The 20,511-nt window shown below is 40.5% G+C and overlaps 1 protein-coding gene across 4 annotated transcripts in view; it reads right to left on the reverse strand.

Moving 5' to 3' along the window:
- Positions 1–20,511, reverse strand: part of Pik3c3 (phosphatidylinositol 3-kinase catalytic subunit type 3) — a 117,774-nt gene that overhangs the window by 90,311 nt on the left and 6,952 nt on the right. For 3 of the 4 annotated variants that reach the window (XM_045135035.1, XM_045135031.1, XM_045135033.1), the window contains 2 exons: positions 19,607–19,750; positions 8,829–8,958 (listed from right to left, as the gene is read on the reverse strand). In XM_045135035.1, the coding sequence (XP_044990970.1) occupies positions 8,829–8,958; positions 19,607–19,750 (274 nt within the window). The remainder of the gene's footprint in view (positions 1–8,828; positions 8,959–19,606; positions 19,751–20,511) is intronic. The other variant, XM_045135034.1, reaches the window with a different exon arrangement.

A 20,511-nucleotide genomic window follows, 5' to 3' on the forward strand; every position in this document is an offset into this window, starting at 1 on the left:
CAAAAGATACAATTACTTAAATAATAATTAAGGACCAGCAGCAAAATGCTTGTCTAAGGCACAAACTCCCCAACACCACAACCAGACATGAAGAAATCTGCTTTTTTAAAAAAAAAAAAAAAAAAAGGCAAGCATTTAGAAAGATGAGGATATTAAAGAGATTTTCTTCCACAATAAAAACTCAGGTTAGACAGCCAGGCATGGTGGCGCACGCCTTTAATCCCAGCAATTGGGAGGCAGAGGTAGGAGGATCGCGTGAGTTCGAGGCCACCCGAGACTCCATAGCGAATCCCAGGTCAGCCTGGGCTAGAGTGAGACCCTACCTTGGAAAAAAAAAAAAAAAACACCTCAGGTTAGAAATTTGCCTGATTCCTTGAACTTGACCATGGAGATGAAGAGCAAGTACTGAAATGACTGCTCCGCCTCACGTGTGTTTTGTGGATCTTTGAGTTGGGTCAGCAGAAAGCACCATACAAACCAGGTAACATACTGTTTTACCTACTGTGCTCTATTCTGGTATAGGCCCTTAAGTCAAAAATCATGACTGACATGCCTAGTACCTCGAGTCTAGACTAGAACTGAACTAAATTACTAAATATTCAAAAGGGCTGGAATGATGCTGCAGCAATGAAAATGGCTTATTTACACAGCTAGCCAGCACAGGGCCCAATACCCAAGGCAACCATGGTTAACCCAATACACAAAGTGGCATAAATATCTGGTGTTAGCTTACAGTGACAAGAGGCCCGGGCATATCCCACAGACACACAGAGTAAATAACAATTTTAAACAATTACTCAAAAAGAATATTATTATTATTGGTCCTACTATATATCTTCATGTCAATGTGGCTTTCTCATAAATTTCGATTATTTAAAAATGTAATTCTGGTGGCCAGATGTGTTGGCACACACCTTTAATCCAGCACTTGGGAGGCAGAGGTAGGAGGATCACCATGAGTATGAGGCTACCCTGAAACTACATAGTGAATTCCAGGTCAGCCTAGGCTAGAGTGAGATGCTACCTCCAGAAGGAAAAAAAAATGTAATTCTGAAATAGACTTAAGATATAAGGTATAAGGTATAAGTCCTTTTGGTATCAAACCAAATATAAGCTATCCAGTAATTCATAGCTTAAGATATGCTTGCATACAAATATTCACTTGTATACTGAGATTTAAAATGGAACTATGAGCTGGGTATGGTGGCGCACGCCTTTAATCCCAGCACTCGGGAGGCAGAGGTAGGAGGGTCACCATGATTTCGAAGCTACTCTAAGACAATACAGTGAATTCCAGGTCAGCCTGGACTAGAGTGAGACCCTCCCTCGGGGAGAAAAAAAAAGGAGCTATGTGTACATGTGTGGACTCAATAATTTGTGTCTATATGCTGAATTCTTAGCAAGAAAAGGGGTTTCTTCTAGTTTTCCTGTCTTCCTGATTAATGAAGTCTCGGCCACAATTCTTCATTTTCACTTCCAACATTACTCATACATCTTATTATTCAAGACTAGTAGTATTTGCCTCATAAAAGTTTCATGTAGTTAAGCTTCTCAGAGATTAATCTAGCTTTAAAAACATGTTACTTTCTACTTTTTCTGGCAGAAACTATAGCTATAAAGACAGATAATAAGAGATTTTTCAGAACACAAATGATAAATTTTTTAGGCCTCAATCTTACATTGACAAGAACTAATAGAGTCTCCCTGAGACCTCTGCTTTGTTGGGGGGTTTTCGAGGTAGGGTCTCACTCTGGTCCAGGCTGACCTGGAATTAACTCTGTCATCTCAGGGTGACCTTGAACTCATAGCAATCCTCCTACCTCTGCCTCCCGAGTGCTGGGATTAAAGGCGTGCACCAACACACCCGGCTTGAGACCTCTGCTTTTAAGACAAATCTAATAGCTCTGAAAATCTTAGACAACAGTAAACAAACCAAGTTATGAATTAAAAGCACGCATGGTGGTGCATGAGGAATATATGTATATGACAGTCCAAATCTTCTGATAGAGTCTATCTAATAGTGTCAATACAGAACCAAATTAAATAAGCTGTTTGTAAATGTACTATTATTCACAGCAGAAGTTATTCTTGAATTGTCATACAAAGGTATGTTTTAGGAGAGGCCAACAATACCACCAGGCAAATGTGAGAGCCCTGATTAATTTCAGCAGTGGTGACTCTGGTGTTTACTGGGGCCATTTGTAAACATCAGAAGTCTTTTTTGTCCAACCCAAATTTTATGGGCAGGTAGTGTTTCCATTTGTAAAGTAACAAGCTTTTCTATAAACTCTTATTAACTAACATTTCCCTTCTTTTACTTCCTGTGACTTAAGATCCTTACTAAGACACAACACATGAATGGAGAAGCTATTAAGGAGATGCAGTTTTCAGCAAGGTCAAAGCTCATGTTTCATGTCTGAAACTAAGAACAATGTGCTAAACAAGCAAGGATGCTGTTTTCTTGGTGAACGGGTACCAGCACAAGAGTGAAGGAAATCGACACAGAGAACAACCAACTCCTACCGTATCAGTTATCCAGAGACCCAGAGGCCCCCATCACCTCAACACTGAAGCAGACCAAAAATGAACCCAATGTGGCTCATGGAAATTTTGTGAAAGAGGGGGCAGAAAGAATATCAGAGACACATGATATGTAGAGACATTTCTCCTACCCATAACTGTGGGCTAACTCCACAATGCGTGACCCATATACCTCAACAAGGAGGTCCAGGGGGAGGGGGTAGTACATGGATGAGCCTAACAATGGTACCAACTTAACTGTATTCACTGAGTACAAAACTAATTAGTAAAAAAAATAATAATAATTGTTTTAAAAATTTTTCTAATTAAATTAATAAAAATAATAAATAAATAAAAATTTAAAAATTAATTATTGAGTGAAGATGGGCTTTTGTAGAAAAAAAAAGGGTTTTGTTTTGTTTTCTGTAATACACTTGAAGGGTCTTTATGCTATTGACCACAAAGAACACATTGTGCTCACAGTTAAAACTGCAAATGAGGGCTGGAGAAATAGCTCAGCACTTACGGTACTTGACTACAAAGCCTAAGGAGCCAGGTTTGATTCCTTGGTACCCACACAAATCCAGATGTACAAAGTGGCACATGCATCTGGAGTTTGTTTGCAGTGGCTGGAGACCCTGGCATGTCAATTCTCTCTCTGTTTCTGTCTGTCTCTGTGTTTCTCTCCACTTTCAATTAAGTAAATAAAAATTTTAAAAATAAAAAAAAATTAAAAGTGGTGCTTATCATTTACCTATTTTCAAATAAAAGCACATATAATTCTCTCTCACACACACACATATGTAAATAAGATATATTTAAAAAAAAAGTTGGGCCAGGCGTGGTGGCACACACCTTTAATCCCAGCACTTGGGAGGCAGAGGTAGGAGGATCGCCAAGAGTTCAAGGCCACCCTGAGACTACATAGTTAATTCCAGGTCAGCCTGGACCAGAATGAGACCCTGCCTCCAAAAATAAAAAAATAAAATAAAAAATAAAAAGTTGGGTGTGGTGGTACACGCCTTTAATCCCAGCACCCAGGAGGCAGAGGTAGGAGGACTGCAGTGAGTTCAAGGCCACCCTGAGACTACACAGTGAATTCCAGGTCAACCTGAGCTAGAGTGAGTCCCCCACCTCAAAAAAACAAAAAACCAAACAAACAAAAAAAGGGCTGCAGAGATGGCTGAATGGTTAAGGTATTTGCCTGTAAAGCCTCCCAAGTTCAATTCCCCAGGACCCACATAAGCCAAATACACACAGTGGCACATGTGTCTGGAGTTCATTTGCAGTGGCTGGAGGCCCTGGCACCCATTCTCTCCCTATCCGTACCCCCCCTTCAATAAATAAAATATTTTAAATATATATTTTTAAAAATCACTGAAAAGAGCTGATTAAATGTCACTTGGAAATGACCTTTTTTAAACTTCAGTGATTCATAGTTTAGTCAGAATTCAACTTCCATAGCTGACTATGAAATCCAGCCTGGAGTTCAGGATGTCTTAACACCATCTTTTCCAGGCCACTTAAAAGGTTACTCTTCATTTCAGAGTCCTCTTGCCTCCTCATCTCTGAGCAACCAGGGCTGAAGCACTCTGTAACTGACTTTCCTACACTGTCCTCAGAAATCTGCCCCTGAGCTATTAATTTATGCTCCCTGGTGCAGTTCAGTCTAGAGTATGTGTACGTCCATGCACACACACACACACACATGCCCCTCCCTCCCTCCCTCCCTCCCTCCCTCCCTCCCTCCCTCCCTCCCTACCCACTCAGCCTCTTTACTCCTGAACCAGCAGCCAGCTCAACAGGCACGAAAAATCACAAAAAAAGTCATTGGCCAGCAAACCAACAGACTGGAAATAGCCATTTGGTTCTGAACCCTGAACTTATCTACTCAAATACTCATTTCTTACATCATAATTGCAGAAATGAAACCACTGCCTCTGTGCTTCTTATTTGAAAATAGAAGCAGAGAGCATACCAATTCTTTTGCAGTTCTTAAGTAAATTTACCACCAAAGGTTATTTCAGCATGTTTTCAGGGGAAAAAAAAGTGACAATCTAATTGTAGAAATTTTTTTTGTTTTTGTTTTTGTTTTTGTTTTTCAAGGTAGGGTCTCACTCTGGCCCAGGCTGACCTGAAACTCACTATGTAGTCTCAGGGTGGCCTCAAACTCACGGCAATCCTCCTACCTCTGCCTCCCAAGTGCTGGAAGTAACGGCATGTACCACCACACCCAGCCTGAAGTACTTTTTAAGATCTATCCAGGAAAGGAGAATGAGAGAAAGAGGAAGGTGGGAGGGAGGGAAGAAAAGAAAGAAAGAGAGAGAGATTACTGTATCACAATTTCAAAAAAAAAAAAAAAAAAAAAACCTGCTCCTTTAATTTTAGCATTTGGGAGGCTAAGGCAGGTGGATTGCTGTGAGTCTGAAGCCAGCCTAGGCTACAGAGTGAGCTCCAGGTCAGCTTGTGCTTGAGACCCTGATTCGAACCCCACCCACAAAAACAGAAAAAAAAAAAAAAAAATTTAAGAACATGAGTATCACAGTATACTCTAATCTTACCAAATAACCAAGCGCATCTTCTGCTGCAAGGAAAGCGAATGGGCCATGCTTGGGGTTGTGTTTCTGAAATAGTAAAGGTACAGCACACATCCCATGAAAGGAGCCTGCACACAGCCACAACCAGCACATGAGGCTCACGCACCACAGGAAAAGAAAAGGCATGCAGACCACATTCACAGCTGCAAGTAGGTAAGTACAGCTTTACTCTTGGTATGTGAGGTGTACCTCAGAAATCTAAGTGGATGAATAATCCAATCATTTGCTATGTGAAGACCTATGGAATTAGACTACAAAGGGTCTTAGAAATCATCCATTCTACACTTATGATTGTGAATTTATGGATCATTTTTCCTGAGGTGGCAGGACAATTAAAACTCCAAGCCCTCATATGGTGCATTTCCCACTGCAAGTGCTTCCAAGTGCCCAATGTTCCAATTTCATCCAACATAAGTGTCATTTTTAAAATACATTCTCCCTCAGTAGCTTTAGTAGTTCTAAAACCTCAAAAACACGACCAGCTGCTATGTTAGGAAAAAAAAGGATCATATTAGCCCAAAGTACCAAGAAATAAAAAGTTTTCTTCAGAGGCAGGAAAGTTCTTTCACGAGGCTACAAATAGGACCCATTTTACCCTTTAATCACGGGTTTCGATAGCTTCTATTTAGTCTTTGGGGAACACTAATGCAGGCTCTGGGAGCTCACCAGGTTCTGACGCTTCCACTCTGCTAAGACAAGTGTGATTCTACCAGCACACAAAGAACATGGAAACTGCTCGGGTCCCGTCACCAGCGTAATCTCTAGCTGGCAAACCCCGGACCACTGATGACAATCACAGACAATGGCCAAGAACATGAGGCTTTTACCCAGCACCTGACTCTATTTGGATGGTGTGTGGTCCTCATTTCTAGAGGGGCTGAAGGGAGCTGAGGACTATAATAAGCCAGAGCTCACCATGTTTTAAGGGGTTATTGTTTCAACCATAAGTCATATTGATTGCTAGGAAAACATCTTATATTTTTTATAAATTTGAAAGATAAACTTAAGAAGCATATAATAATGCTACATTAAAAACCAAAAGTGCAATTCAAGAAAATTCTATGGCATAGTTAACAAAACTACTTTTGAACTTTCCATCAAAAATAATTAGGAAAGGGGCTGGATGGCTTAGTGGTTAAGGTGTTTTCCTCCAAAGCCTAAAGAGTGGGGTTTGAGTCCCCAGTACCCACATAAAGCCAGATGCCAAGGTGGCACATGCATCTGCATTTTATTTGCAGTGGCTACAGGCCCTGGTGTGCCCATTTTCTCTCTATTTGCCTCTTTTACACTCTCAAATAAATAAATAAATAAATAAATATTATTTTTAAAATAGTATTAGGAAAAAATTAGAAACATATGAAAGGCCAAGTAATTTGAGATAACAAAGGAAAAAAATGGATAAAGTGTTAAACTAGACAGCATTGTACTTCTTGATTCTGCCCATTCGTTCTCACACTGAGAATTTCATCCATTGTATGGAGCATATGCGACCCATCCACAAGGACATGATACCTCCACTTCTTCAGCACACCTTTCTCTAGCACAGAAGATTAGATCTTTTTTTTCAAATTTCAGTGGCCCACAGGCTATAAAGAGCTTATTCCAATACAAGGCCTGCTAACTATTCAAAGCTTGTGAAAGTCACATAAAAATTATACATCAAAGTTCAATGCTGATAAACTCTTAAAAGAGGAGGCAGCCCAATTGCTCAGCAATAAAACCACAGATTAATCACTGGGACCTCATGAAATTACAAAGATTTTGCTCTGCAAAGGACACAGTGAAAAAAGCAAAGAGGCAACCTACAGAATGGGAAAAAATCTTCGCCAGCTATATATCTGATAGAGGATTAATATCTAGGATATACAAAGAACTCAAAAAGTTAAATAAGGAATCAAACAAGCCAATCAAAAAATGGGCTATGGAGCTAAATAGAAAGTTCTCAAAGGAAGAAATATGAATGGCATATAAGCACCTAAAAAAAATGTTCCACGTCACTAGCCATCAGGGAAATGAAGATTAAAACTACATTGAGATTCCATCTCACTCCTGTCAGATTGGCCACCATCATGAAAACAAATGATCATAAATGTTGGCGGGGATGTGGAAAAAGAGGAACCCTTCTACACTGCTGGTGGGAATGCAATCTGATCCAGCCATTGTGGAAATCAGTGTGGAGGTTCCTAAAACAGCTAAAGATTGATATACCATATGACCCAGCTATTGCACTCCTAGGCATATATCCTAAGGACTCATCATCTCATTTCCTTAGAAGTACGTGCTCAACCATGTTTATTGCTGCTCAATTTATAATAGCTGGGAAATGGAACCAGCCTAAATGTCCCTCAACTGATGAGTGAATAATGAAGATGTGGCACATTTATACAATGGAGTTCTACTCAGCGGTAAAGAAAAATAAAGTTATGAAATTTGCAGAAAAATGGATGGACCTGGAAAGTATTATACTAAGTGAGGTAACCCAGGCCCAGAAAGCCAAGCGCCACATGTTCTCTCTCATATGTGGATCCTAGCTACAGATGATTGCGCTTCTGCGTGAGAATGAAAATATTTAGTAGCAGAGGCCAGTAAGTTAAAAAGGAGACATAAAGGGAAGAGAAAGGAAGGGAGGAGGGTACTTAATAGGTTGATATTGTATATAAGTAAGTACAATGATTGAGACGGGGAGGTAATATGATGGAGAATGGAATTTCAAATGGGAAAGTGTGGGGGTGGGGAGGGAGGGAATTACCATGGGATTTTTTTATAATCATGGAAAATGCTAATAAAAATTTAAAAAATTTAAAAAAAAAGAAAACAAAAAAAAAGTGAATTAGATCATGAGTACAAAGTGGTTTAAAATGCTTACTGCTGTCCTGGGAGTCCAGTGTCCCAATAAAGACATTTCTAGTGAGTCCCTCAAAGAAAAGAAAAAAAAAGAGGAGGCAGACTTAAATGCTTATGAGCTGGGTGTGGTGGCACAGGCCTTTAATCCCAGCACCCAGGACGCAGAAGTAGGAGGATCACCATGAGTTCAAGGCTACCCTGAGAGTACATAGTGATCTAGATCAGCATGGGCTAGAATGAGAGCCTACCTTGGTGTGGGGGCAAACAAGATCTAGGAACAAATAACTGAAGCATGCATTATACTTTTCATCTATAAAGTTAATGCTTGAGAAAAAGCCTTCTGTTTACAAAAGGAGGATGGGGGCACTTTAGTCAATTCCACAGTGAATCTTTTCTCTAAAACGTAAGCACCTGAAGCTTGTAACACTTTAATGTTAATGCCATGTCACCAGTAAAATCAGATGGTCATACCAAAAATAGCAGAGATCCACCTTTCTAAATCTTAAGGGAATTTTCAACAAAAAGGCTATATTAAAGCATGATTTCATGTATGCACCAAGTCCAGAACAGACAAGACCTCAGGCAATGAGTGGACTAGCAGCTGTCCAGAAGTGCAGGGAGGACAGGGTAGGAGTGACTACTGAACACATGGTTTTCTAAGGGTCTATGAAGATGTTCTAAAGTTGCACAGTAGTGATGGTGAAAGTGTGCGATTGTACACTCTTCCAGAATAAAGGTTAGGGTATGTGAGTTAGAGCTCATAACTGCTACTAGAACCTTGAATGTGACATGACATGACTTAAACTGTCATGATACACTAGAGCAGGCATCATCCAGAGACTTCTACTGGCCTCACTTCTCGTTTACCTTGGCAAGGCGGCTCATCTGGTCTTCCGAGAGAGTGCTGCTCGTTCTGCCAGGCGTTCTTGTGGGCTCAGACCCATCTGCTTCTACATGTGGCCAGACTTTCAGGTCATGCATTCCTTGACGAAACATGCTATGGGAAAAAAGAATGTGTCAGGGTAGAGAGAAGCTGATGTCTATATATTCTAAAAACAAAGAACTATTTCAAAGAAATCCTCAGGCAAAGTGCAAGGAGAAAGGGGTCTGTACTACAAATCCCACATCCACCACTTCAGTGGGCATCTGACTAATGATAAAGCAAACTTCTACATGACAGAATAATGTCCAGTTACACACATGCTCTCTATAAAGCAGCCTGAGGATGGGTCCCAGCTGAGCCACCCAGCACTGGGGTAGCCTTGGAGGATGAATGTAACCCTCCCAAGGACCTTAGTTTTCTCACGATGAAATGGGACTAGCAAACAATCCCCAAACCTCACAGCATTAAGGAAATGAATCACTGCAAGTAAAAAGCACCCAGAATAGTATTGGACTAGTTAACAGGTACTAGGACCTACTTCACTGTATAGGTGGCTTTTCTTCTGTCTTGTTTTCTACTATAGGGATGTTCTAAAAGGAAATACTCTAGTGACCTCACCTAAAAACAATTCCATATCTCACAATCAGAAATCCAACAGAGTCAGAACTCAGCCTTGTTTTTCTGTTTTCAAGTGAAAGGATCCATGGCCACCAATCATCACATTTCTTTCAAAGACTTATCAAGTAGAACTTGCAAGCATGTCCAACCTGATGCCCACAGGCCACATGCATCCCAGAATAGTTATGAATGTAGCCCAACACACTGCAGGTAACAAGGTCATGCTGCAATTTCCAAAGGCTGGACCCTGGATGTAGTGAAGGCAGCACAAGCTCATAGTTTGAGACAATGACATGCTCTAGCTAAGTCTGTGAGAAGCTTCAGAGCTCGTTTGCAATGGAGGTAGAGTAATCACCAATAAAAAGCCCTAACATGGACTTCCAAAGAGCAGGAGACACCCCTTCCTTCTCTCCACTGCCCCACCCCCAGTGAATATTTTGGCTAAATTCATATAAATCAAAGACAGTACACATGGCTGAGAGTCAATGTACTAAACTGCCTGAATGTCTCGGAACAGAACTGGAGAAGATATGTATGGACAGGGCATGTGGCGAGCAGGAGTGATTTCAAGTGACTCCAATAATAAGATGAGCAGTGTGTTCTCAGGACACTAATAAAAGCTTGCTGAGAGTTACACAGATGCTCAGAGACAAATGTCCACCTGAGAAGTTAAGCCAAACAGAAAAGATGAAAGCACCAACACAACAGGCATCTTCCTTAGCTTGAGCAAAAATTCTAGCCACTCCTATGGCTCCAGCTAGCAGGGCCACAAAATTCTAGCCCCTGCCAAGACTTCAGGATTCACATCTGAAAACACCTGCAAGATTACCTGTAGCTTGGTGGGGGCCTTTGCCATTCAATCTAATGACCAACCCATTGCTCAGCTACTTAGCAAGCTCTCAGACTAGATGTGGAAGATGAGGACAATACATAAATAGCTTTATTCTAACAAACTACCTCTCAATTATAAATTAGGCTTCTCCAGAAAGCACACACTGACCCAGAGACAAGGAGCTGTTAGGATGGAGAAAGGATTAGCAGTCACAGATCATCAATACCACACTCCTCCACAGCTGACCAATACTACACTTCATTCATAGCTATCCAACACTACACTGCACTCCTCCACAGATCACCAATACCGCACTTCCTCACAGATGACCAGTACTACACTCCTACTGTCACAGATCATAATACTAAACACTCCAAGTGTTATCCATTCAGCACTGACAACATTACTCAAACATAAAAATGACTAGCACTGGGCTGGAAAGATGGTTTCCCGGTTAAGGCACTTGCCTACAAAGCCTAAAAACTCCTGTTCCAGAGACTTACCGTTAAGATGACAGTGTAGGTACCACGCCAAAGCAGTCTAGAGGGGAAGAGCCAAAAAAAAAAAAAAAAAAAAAATCTCAGCAAAACACACACTTTTACTAAAAAGTGAGGTGTATAGGAAATTGAAACAGCAGCAGAGAAGTAGGAGAGATCCACAGCATCCAGAGCCCGCACAGGCCTGCAGAAGCAGCTCCGGCAGGCAGCAGCACACCAGAAAGCCGCCAGGCTCAGCTTGAGCCACAGGAAAAGCCAGGCAAGGGGACTTTCCACTCACACCTGAGCTCTCCACAAACTCAAGAAACATGAAGGGAGAGCAGCAGTGAACAACAGAGGAACAGATCACAAGGTAGAACACGTGGAACAGCAAGATAACTAGAGCAGGATCGGTAGCCTCCCCTTCCCCACCACCGATGCCCAGCTCCAGTAAACAGAGCAGCAGTCCAGGGACCCAGCCACGCCAACTTGAACCGACAGCGGGACACAAGCAGGAGCAGAGGTAACTGGGATTATATCAGGGAAGGGTCTCACCTGGTCACAAGCTGACTTGGAACCCTTAACAGATCAAAAATCTTAACCTCCTTGTGGTCAGGATTAAGGGTATGGGTGGGGCACCACATACCCTAAGGGACAGTTAGAGGATCTGGTTCTCATAATATCTATTCTTAAATACTTGGAGCTGTTTTTCCATGGAGGTTTACATTCTTTAGTTAAATTTTAGAATCTGCCTGTATTTTGTTCCACTCAGCCTACTTGAATACTGTCATAGCAGGCAAACCCAACACCTAGGGTCACTTTTGTAGATTCTCTGAGAGTCTTGAGAGACACACCTAATGCCTTAAGCTACTACCCTGAAATTATACAACATCAGATTGTCTGATACATCTAATAATACCCAGCTACGAGAAAATCCAATCATTAAATATTCCAGGATGCAAAAATAGATACAACACAAGAAACACCAAAAAATAAGACACTATAAATCCATCAAAGACCATTAATGCATCAGAAATGAACACCAGTGAGAACAAATTAGAGGAAATTCCTGAGAAATATTTCAAAAGAATGATTATAAATATGTTCAAAGAAGTCAAAGAAGAAATCAAAGGAATGAAAGAGGAAATCAAAGGAATCAAAGAAGACACAGGACAACAATTTAATGAAATAAAGAGGTCAAAACTAGACATAAATAAGGAAATAGAAATAATAAAGAAAAACCAGTCAGAATTACTAGCAATGAAGAACACAGTTAATGAAATTAAAAAAAAACTCTGTAGAAAATCTCACCAGTAGAATGGATGAAAGACAGGACAGAGTATCTAAGCTAGAAGACCAGGTGGCAGATCTAATACAGTCCAACAAAGAGAAAGACAAACTAATAGAAAGTATGAGTGGGAATTTCAAGATATTTGGGACACTAGGAAAAGATCAAACATAAGAATTCAGGGCATAGTAGAAGGAGAAGACTTTCACTCCAAAGGCATAGTAGGCATCTTCAACAAACTCAAAGAAGAAAATTTCCCCCAAAATGGGACAGAGGTGCCCATGCAGATACAGGTATCCTTTAGAACACCAGCCAGATAAAACCTGGAAAGAATCTCTCCTCGCCATATTATAATCAAATTACCAAACACACAAACCAAAGAAAAAATATTGAAAGCAGTTAGAAAGAAAAATCAAGTTACCTACAAAGGCAAGCCTACCAGGATTACAGCAGATTACTCAACACAAACTTTAAAAGCCAGAAGAGCGTGGAGTGATGTATTCCAAGTCCTGAAAGATAACAACTGTCAACCAAGGTTACTGTATCCTGCAAAACTATCCATTCAAATAGACGGAGAAATAAGGACATTCCATGACAAAAGCAAGCTAAGGGAGTATTTGAAGACAAAACCAGCTCCACAGAAAATACTTGAAAGAATCCTCCATGCTGAAGAGAAAGAGAAGCACACATATAAGGAACCTGGGAAAAGCAAACAACACTCAAATACTAGTTAACATAAGACAGCAAAGGTAAAACCAAAAGAACTACAAAAAAATGGCAAAAATACACAACTTTCAATGTTATCTCTTAATACCAACAACCTCAATGCCCCAACCAAAAGGCATAGGTTCGCAGACTGGGTTAAAAAGCAGGCACCTTCAATTTGTTGCCTCCAAGTAACCCACCTTTCTAGAAAGGATGGTCACTATCTTAGGGTGAAAGGTTGGAAAAGGGTGTTCCAAGCAAATGGAAATAGAAAATAAGGAGGGGTTGCTATCCTAATATCTGACAAGGTAAACTTCAGTCCAACATTAGTTAAGAAACATAAGGAAAATTACTTTATATTGATTAAAGGCACCCTCCCAACAGGAGGACATTACAATCCTAAACATATATGCACCTAACATGGGAGCCCCAAATTCATCAAACAAACACTATTAAAACTAGGGTCACAGATAACACCAAACACATTGGTAGTGGGTGACTTCAACACCCCACTCGCATAAATTGACAGGTCATCCCAGAAAAAAATAAACAGAGAGGCAACTGGACTAAATGAGGTCATAGAAGGAATGGACCTAACAGATATCTACAGGACATTTCCTCCAAATGCTGCAGAATATACATTTTTTTCAGCAGCACATGGAACATTCTCTAAAATAGACCATATATTAGGGCACAAACCAAATCTTAACAAATACAGGAAAATTAAAATGATTCCTTGCATTCTATCTGACCACAATGGAATCGAACTACAAATCAATAGCAAGAAAGGCTTTAGAGCATACACAAAATCAGGGAAATTAAACAACACACTACTAAATGATGAATGGGTCAATGAAGAAATCAAGAAAGAAATCAAAAAATTTATAGATACTGATGATTGGGCTTCTGTGTGAGAAGGTAAAAACTCAGTAGCAGAGACCAGTAAGTTAAAAAGGAGATATAAAGGGAAGAGAAAGGAAGGGAGGAGGGCACTTAATAGGTTGGTATTGTATGTATATGTACATATATACATACAATACCAACCTATTAAGTAGAAGAATAGATTAACAGGGGTGCAAAGGCCCAAAGTGAGGTCAGTGGAAGAGACTGAGTAAAGGAAAGGTGGAGGGAGGGCTAATCAAAATCTAAGAAGATGCAAATAAATCATATGGAATCCTCCAGTTTCGGACAATGGTACACTCAGGAGCCATAGATTGTTGTTAGAAAATTTTCAGTGCCAGGGATGGGATTCCTCCAGTGAGTTGTTGGTCAGGGAGGTCCCTGATGCCCCCAGAACATTATAGGCTGTTGCTGAGGCCCTTGGTTTCCCACCAGTAATTGGTGGTAAGACCCTATTGCTGAAGACTCCACATACTTGGACTGCAAGGCCACTGAGAAATCCTGCTGGGACTGAGCTGATAACCTCCTCCATGTACACCAGCTGACAGAAAGCTGGAAGAAGCCATTCTGCATGCAGTTCAATGGGAGAAAGAGATACCACCAGTGAAGATACTCAACAGTGGACACTGCAAGCCTTATAATTGGCCAGGCAGGCCAAATGAGCCAATGGGTGCAATACTGACACGTCTGTCATGGTGGAAACCAACTGCCCTCCAATTGGACTGGAGGCCCGCTCCATGGGGAGAATACATCCCTCATACTGAAAACTTAAAACAGGGGCTGGAGAAATGGCTTAGCGGTTAAGCGCTTGCCTGTGAAGCCTAAGGACCCCGGTTCGAGGCTCGGTTCCCCAGGTCCCACGTTAGCCAGATGCACAAGGGGGCACATGCGTCTGGAGTTCATTTGCAGAGGCTGGAAGCCCTGGCACGCCCATTCTCTCTCTCTCCCTCTGTCTTTCTCTCTGTGTCTGTCACTCTCAAATAAATAAATAAAAAATTTAAAAAAAAACAAACTTAAAACAGGGATAGTCATGAGCCCTAGGGGTGTAACATCTGCTGATGTCTGGAAAGATGTATATACTATGCTTATCAAAATGCCTAGTAGGCACTTCTCTTAATATTCATACCCTTATATTAACGCTACTCTCACTTTGGGTAGAGAATCTTCTCTTTTCAGATGGCAGTGACCTGGGGATGACTCAGAAGGCATCATAATGCTGGAAAGAAGTGACTGCAGTACTGAGTAAATCTCTATCACACCTTCTAAGGCTCAGGGTCTAATGCGGAAGAGGTGGCAGAAAGAATGTAAGAGCCAAAGGAAGGTAGGACTCCTTACAACATGCTCCTCCACATACAAAATGGCCTGCATATCCATGACCTCACCATGCCTGACACTACCTATACAAGACCATCATAAGAGGAGGAAAAGATCATGATATCAAAATAAAAGAGACACTGACTGAGATGGGGAGGGGATATGATGGAGAATGGAATTTCAGAGGGGAAAGTTGGGGGGGATTACCATGGGATATTTTTAATAATCATGGAAAATGTTAATAAAAATTGAGAAAAAAAACCTCCTGTTCTAACCCTCCAGATTCCTCATATCACCAGACGCAAGTGACACAAGCATGCAATGCCACACATGAACACAAGGGGGCACACGCATCTGACATCTGTTCATAGCACCCATTCTCTCTCTCCCCCTCCCTCCCTATCTCTTTCTCTTTCTCTGTCTGTCTCTCTCAAAAAAGACTAGTATGTACTGACCTCACTGTGCGATTTGCTAATATATGTATATGTGTATAGGTTTGTGTATGTACATATGTGTGTGTATATATATATATATATATATATATATATATATATATATATACACACTCCATGACACTGAATATTTAAATATAATAAATATTTGCTAGAGTAATTAAGTGCAGTGAATGAGAAAACCATCATAAACTATGAATAGATACTTCCTTTTATAGATGAAGAGATGGAAGCATAAGGGTATGCATGCAAATTTTATCTCTAAAAAAATGGACAGGGCTGGAGAGATGGCTGAGCAGTTAAGTATTTGCCTGTGAAGCCTAAGGACCCAAGTTCGAGGCTCAATTTCCCAGAACCCACATTAGCCAGATGCACAAGGGAGCGCATGCATCTGGAGTTCATTTGCAGAGGCTGGAAGCCCTGGCACGCCCATTCTCTCTCTCTCTCTCTCTGTCACTCTCAAATAAATAAATAAAAGTTAACAAAAAAAAATTTTTTTTAAATGGGCAAAGAGGGTAGGTGTGGTGGTGCATGCCCTTATTCCTAGCACTTGGGAGGGCAAGGTAGGACGAGGACTATGAGTTCAAGGCCACCCTGAGACTACATAGAGAATTCTAATTCAGCCTGGGCTAAAACAAGAGCTTACCTTGAAAAACCAAAAAAAAAAACCAACGGCAAAGAGAAGAGGACAGTACAGGCCTCAGGTTGGGACGGCATACCCAAATGAGATGCCCTCCTGCCCATAATGACTGACTGCTGCTGCTCTCACAATTCGTTACCCACAACACAAGGAATATCAGCAACCTCACTAAGGAGGGCCCTCAGCAGAATGAGGCCAAGGAGGAGGAAAATGATGGTATCAACACATGATGTATCCATGCAAAGTATATTCATATTAAAAAAAAAAAAAAAGAAGTCTGGGCACAGTGGTGCATGCCTTTAATCCCAGCATTCCAGAGTCCAAGGCAGGATTGTGGAGTTTGCAGCCACCCTGAGACTAGATAATGAATTCCAGGTCAGCCTGAGCTAGAGTGAGACCCGACATCAAAAAAAGAAAAAAAAAAAAAAAAAAAGGCAATTAACAGAAACATAGTCAAGAGACACATCCAAATACATTAAAATATAATTATTCTCATTTCTATTTAATTATGTGAAAATTAACATTTTTAAATGATTTTTTAGTTTATTCTATTTATTTGAGAGTGACAGAGAGAGAGAAAGAGGCAGATAGAGAGAATGGGCATGCCAGGGCATCCAGCCACTGCAAAAGAACTCCAGATGCATGCACCCCCTTGTGCATCTGGTTAATGTGGGTCCTGGGGAATGGAGCCTCGAACTGGGGTCCTTAGCTTCACAGGCAAGCGCTTAATGGCTAAGCCATCTCTCCATCCCGAAAATTAACATTTTTTAACTTTAAAATGGGTAAAAACTAATGCACCTGATAATAGCCAGGACAGTTAAGAGTCACTGCCATGTCACAAAGAAAGAAAACAGAGATTCTGTCAAAGTTTCCACATATGGAACCAAAACCAGCTTGTTGAAGCTACCAATAATGGCTATTATAGTGTTGAAAATGACCTAGGGCCTGACTGACTGAAGGGGTTCTTAGCGACCACATAAGGGGACCTTGTAAATACTGGGACAAGAAAAAGTCAGACCAAAATATTTCAGCCCAAAAATTCATGATAAATCTTGAAATCTAACAACAACAACAAAGATAAAATATTTGCAGGTTTAGTAAAGTACTAATTCATTCTCCGTGAACTGTACACCAGAGCATGTCAATGTTAAGAAGTATACTGGAAAGAATCTATACAATGAGAACTTTAAAACACTCAAGCGAGAAATTGCAGAAGACACTAGAAAGTGGAGAAACATCCCTTGTTCCTGGATTGGAAGAATCAATATTGTGAAAATGGCAATCTTACCAAAAGCAATCTACACATTTAATGCAATCCCTATCAAAATTCCAAAGGCTTTCTTCATGGAATTAGAAAAAACAATCCAAAAATTCATTTGGAATCACAAAAAACCTCGAATATCTAAAATAATACTGAGCAACAAAAATGAGGCCGGTGGTATCACCATACCTGATTTTAACCTATACTACAGAGCCATAGTAACAAAAACAGCATGGTACTGGCACAAAAACAGACATGTAGATCAGTGGAACAGAATAGAGGACCCAGATGTAAGCCCAAGTAGCTGTAGCCACCTGATATTCGATAAAAATGCCAAAAATACTCATTGGAGAAGAGACAGCCTCTTCAGCAAATGGTGTTTTGAAAACTGGATATATATCTGCAGAAGGATGAAAATAGATTCTTCTCTCTCGCCATGCACAAGAATTAAGTCCAAATGGATTAAAGACCTTAACATCAGACCGGAAACTCTGAAACTGCTAGAGGAAAAAGTAGGGGAAACCCTTCAACATATTGGTCTTGGCAAAAACTTTCTGAATACAACCCCAATTGCTCAGGCAATAAAAGCACAGATTAACCACTGGGACCTAATGAAATTACAAAGATTTTGCACTGCAAAGGACACAGTGAAAAAAGCAAAGAGGCAACCTACAGAATGGGAAAAAATCTTCGCCAGCTATATATCTGATAGAGGATTAATATCTAGGATATACAAAGAACTCAAAAAGTTAAATAATAAGGAATCAAACAAGCCAATCAAAAAATGGGCTATGGAGCTAAATAGAAAGTTCTCAAATATGAATGGCATATAAGCATCTAAAAAAATGTTCTACGTCACTAGTCGTCAGGGAAATGAAGATTAAAACTACATTGAGATTCCATCTCACTCCTGTCAGATTGGCCACCATCATGAAAACAAATGACCATAAATGTTGGCGGGGATGTGGAAAAAAAGGAACCCTTCTGCACTGCTGGTGGGAATGCAATTTGGTCCAGCCATTGTGGAAAACAGTGTGGAGGTTCCTAAAACAGCTAGAGATTGATCTACCATATGACCCAGCTATAGCACTCCTAGGCATATATCCAAAGGACTCATCTCATTTCCTTAGCAGTACGTGCTCAACCATGTTTATTGCTGCTCAATTTATAATAGCTGGGAAATGGAACCAGCCTAGATGTCCCTCAACAGACGAGTGGATAATGAAGATGTGGCACATTTATACAATGGAGTTCTACTCAGCGGTAAAGAAAAATGAAGTAATGAAATTTGCAGAAAAATGGATGGACCTGGAAAGTATTATACCACGTCAGGTAACCCAGGCCCAGAAAGCCAAGCGCCACATGTTCTCTCTCATATGTGGATCCTAGCTACAGATGACTGGGCTTCTGCGTGAGAATGAAAATACTTAGTAGCAGAGGCCAGTAAGTTGAAAAGGAGACATAAAGGGTAGAGAAAGGAAGGGAGGAGGATATTTAATAGGTTGATATTGTATATATGTACATACAATGATTGTAATGGGGAGGTAATATGATGGAGAATGGAATTTCAAATGGGAAAGTGTGGGGGTGGGGAGGGAGGGAATTACCATGGGATATATTTTATAATCATGGAAAATGTTAATTAAAAAAAAATAATTAAAAAAAAAAAAAGAAGTATACTGGTTCCTGATGAGGACCAAGCTCTTTAGAGAAAATTTCCAACCAATAAGTGTAAAAAGAATAACAATCTATCACCAATTCTCTAAAAACAAATCCATCCCTCTGTACAGGACAAAAAGAGAAAATACCCTTCAAAACTATGGATTTATTATAATCATAAACATTTACTTATAAACTTTTAAAAATAGTTATCTTGTTTGTTACAATCACTACCATCAGCAAAGTAATGCTCTTCCAGCAGGCTTTTGTCCTTTCAACTATCATTGTGACCAAGAAGAAAAGCTACAACAAAGCAATGGCTGTACATGAAGGTCTCCTCTCCCCGAAAGCAAGGTTCCAGTTCTGTGACTTCCATCTTCTAACAGATTATCACATCAGCAGGCACTTACTGTGGGGAAATATAAACTGGGTTTCTTAACCAACTCAGCTTCATTTCCTATAGGAATACCATCTGATCTCAAAAATGCCCAAATCCTATGAACCTGAACCCTACCCCACCTGTTGCCCTTGGAGGAGCAGGCAGCACTATCAAAACTCTCCAGGAAAGCCAAGAGCCACAAAGCAGTCAAACCCCAGAGAGCAGACCAAGTGCTTACCCATATCTTCCAAACAGGGAGACAGTTGTCCCTCCCACGGGCACTGCCTTTCCTGGTCCATACACATCCCATATGGTCAGGGCCACTTGGGCATTCCTGGGCAGGTCAGGGTATTTCACAGGTAGTTTCAGCCATTCATTCCAGCTATGAAAATAAAGCCAAAGTAAATACATACACATCTTTTTTTCTCAATTACTCAACTATACAAAGAAAAGTTTCTCAAATATAAGGTCAGTACCCTAAGCTGGGCATGGTGGTGCACACCTTTAATACCAGCACTTGGGAGGCAGAAGTAGGAGGATTGCTGTGAGTTCGGGATCACCCTGACTGAATTCCAGGTCAGCCTGGGCTAGAGTTGAAACCCTGCCTTGAAAAAATAAAAAAGATTAGCACCCTAAAAAATAATGTGAAATGTTACTTCGAACAAACAGAAGGCATGACCTTTATTGCTCTGAAAAATACCACTTGTAAATCCTTTAATCAAGGAACTCAAGCCTGAGTAGTAGCACATACCATAATCCCAGCATTTGAGAGGTCAGAGAGGAGGATTTACATGAATTTGAGGGTAGCCTGGGAAACATTGTGAGTTGGAGGTTAGCCTAGGCTACAATGAGATTACATTTGTCTTGAAAGAAAGAGAAAAGAAAATAAAAAAGAAAGAAAGAAAAAAAGAGGAAGGAAGGAAAAGATAACTGACATTCCCACTAAGACACAAGGAAATAAGCCAGGCATGGTGGTGCATGCCTTTGATACCAGCACTGGGAACAAAGAGGTAGGAGAATCACTGTGAATTCAAGGCCACCCTGAGACTACAGAGTGAATTCCAGGTCAGCCTGGGCTACAGTAAGACCCTACCTCAAAAAAACAAAAAAAGACACAAGGGAATAGAATGGCAAAATAATAAT

This window comes from Jaculus jaculus, chromosome 15 (genome assembly GCF_020740685.1).
Source record: "Jaculus jaculus isolate mJacJac1 chromosome 15, mJacJac1.mat.Y.cur, whole genome shotgun sequence".
Lineage (NCBI taxonomy): Eukaryota > Metazoa > Chordata > Mammalia > Rodentia > Dipodidae > Jaculus > Jaculus jaculus.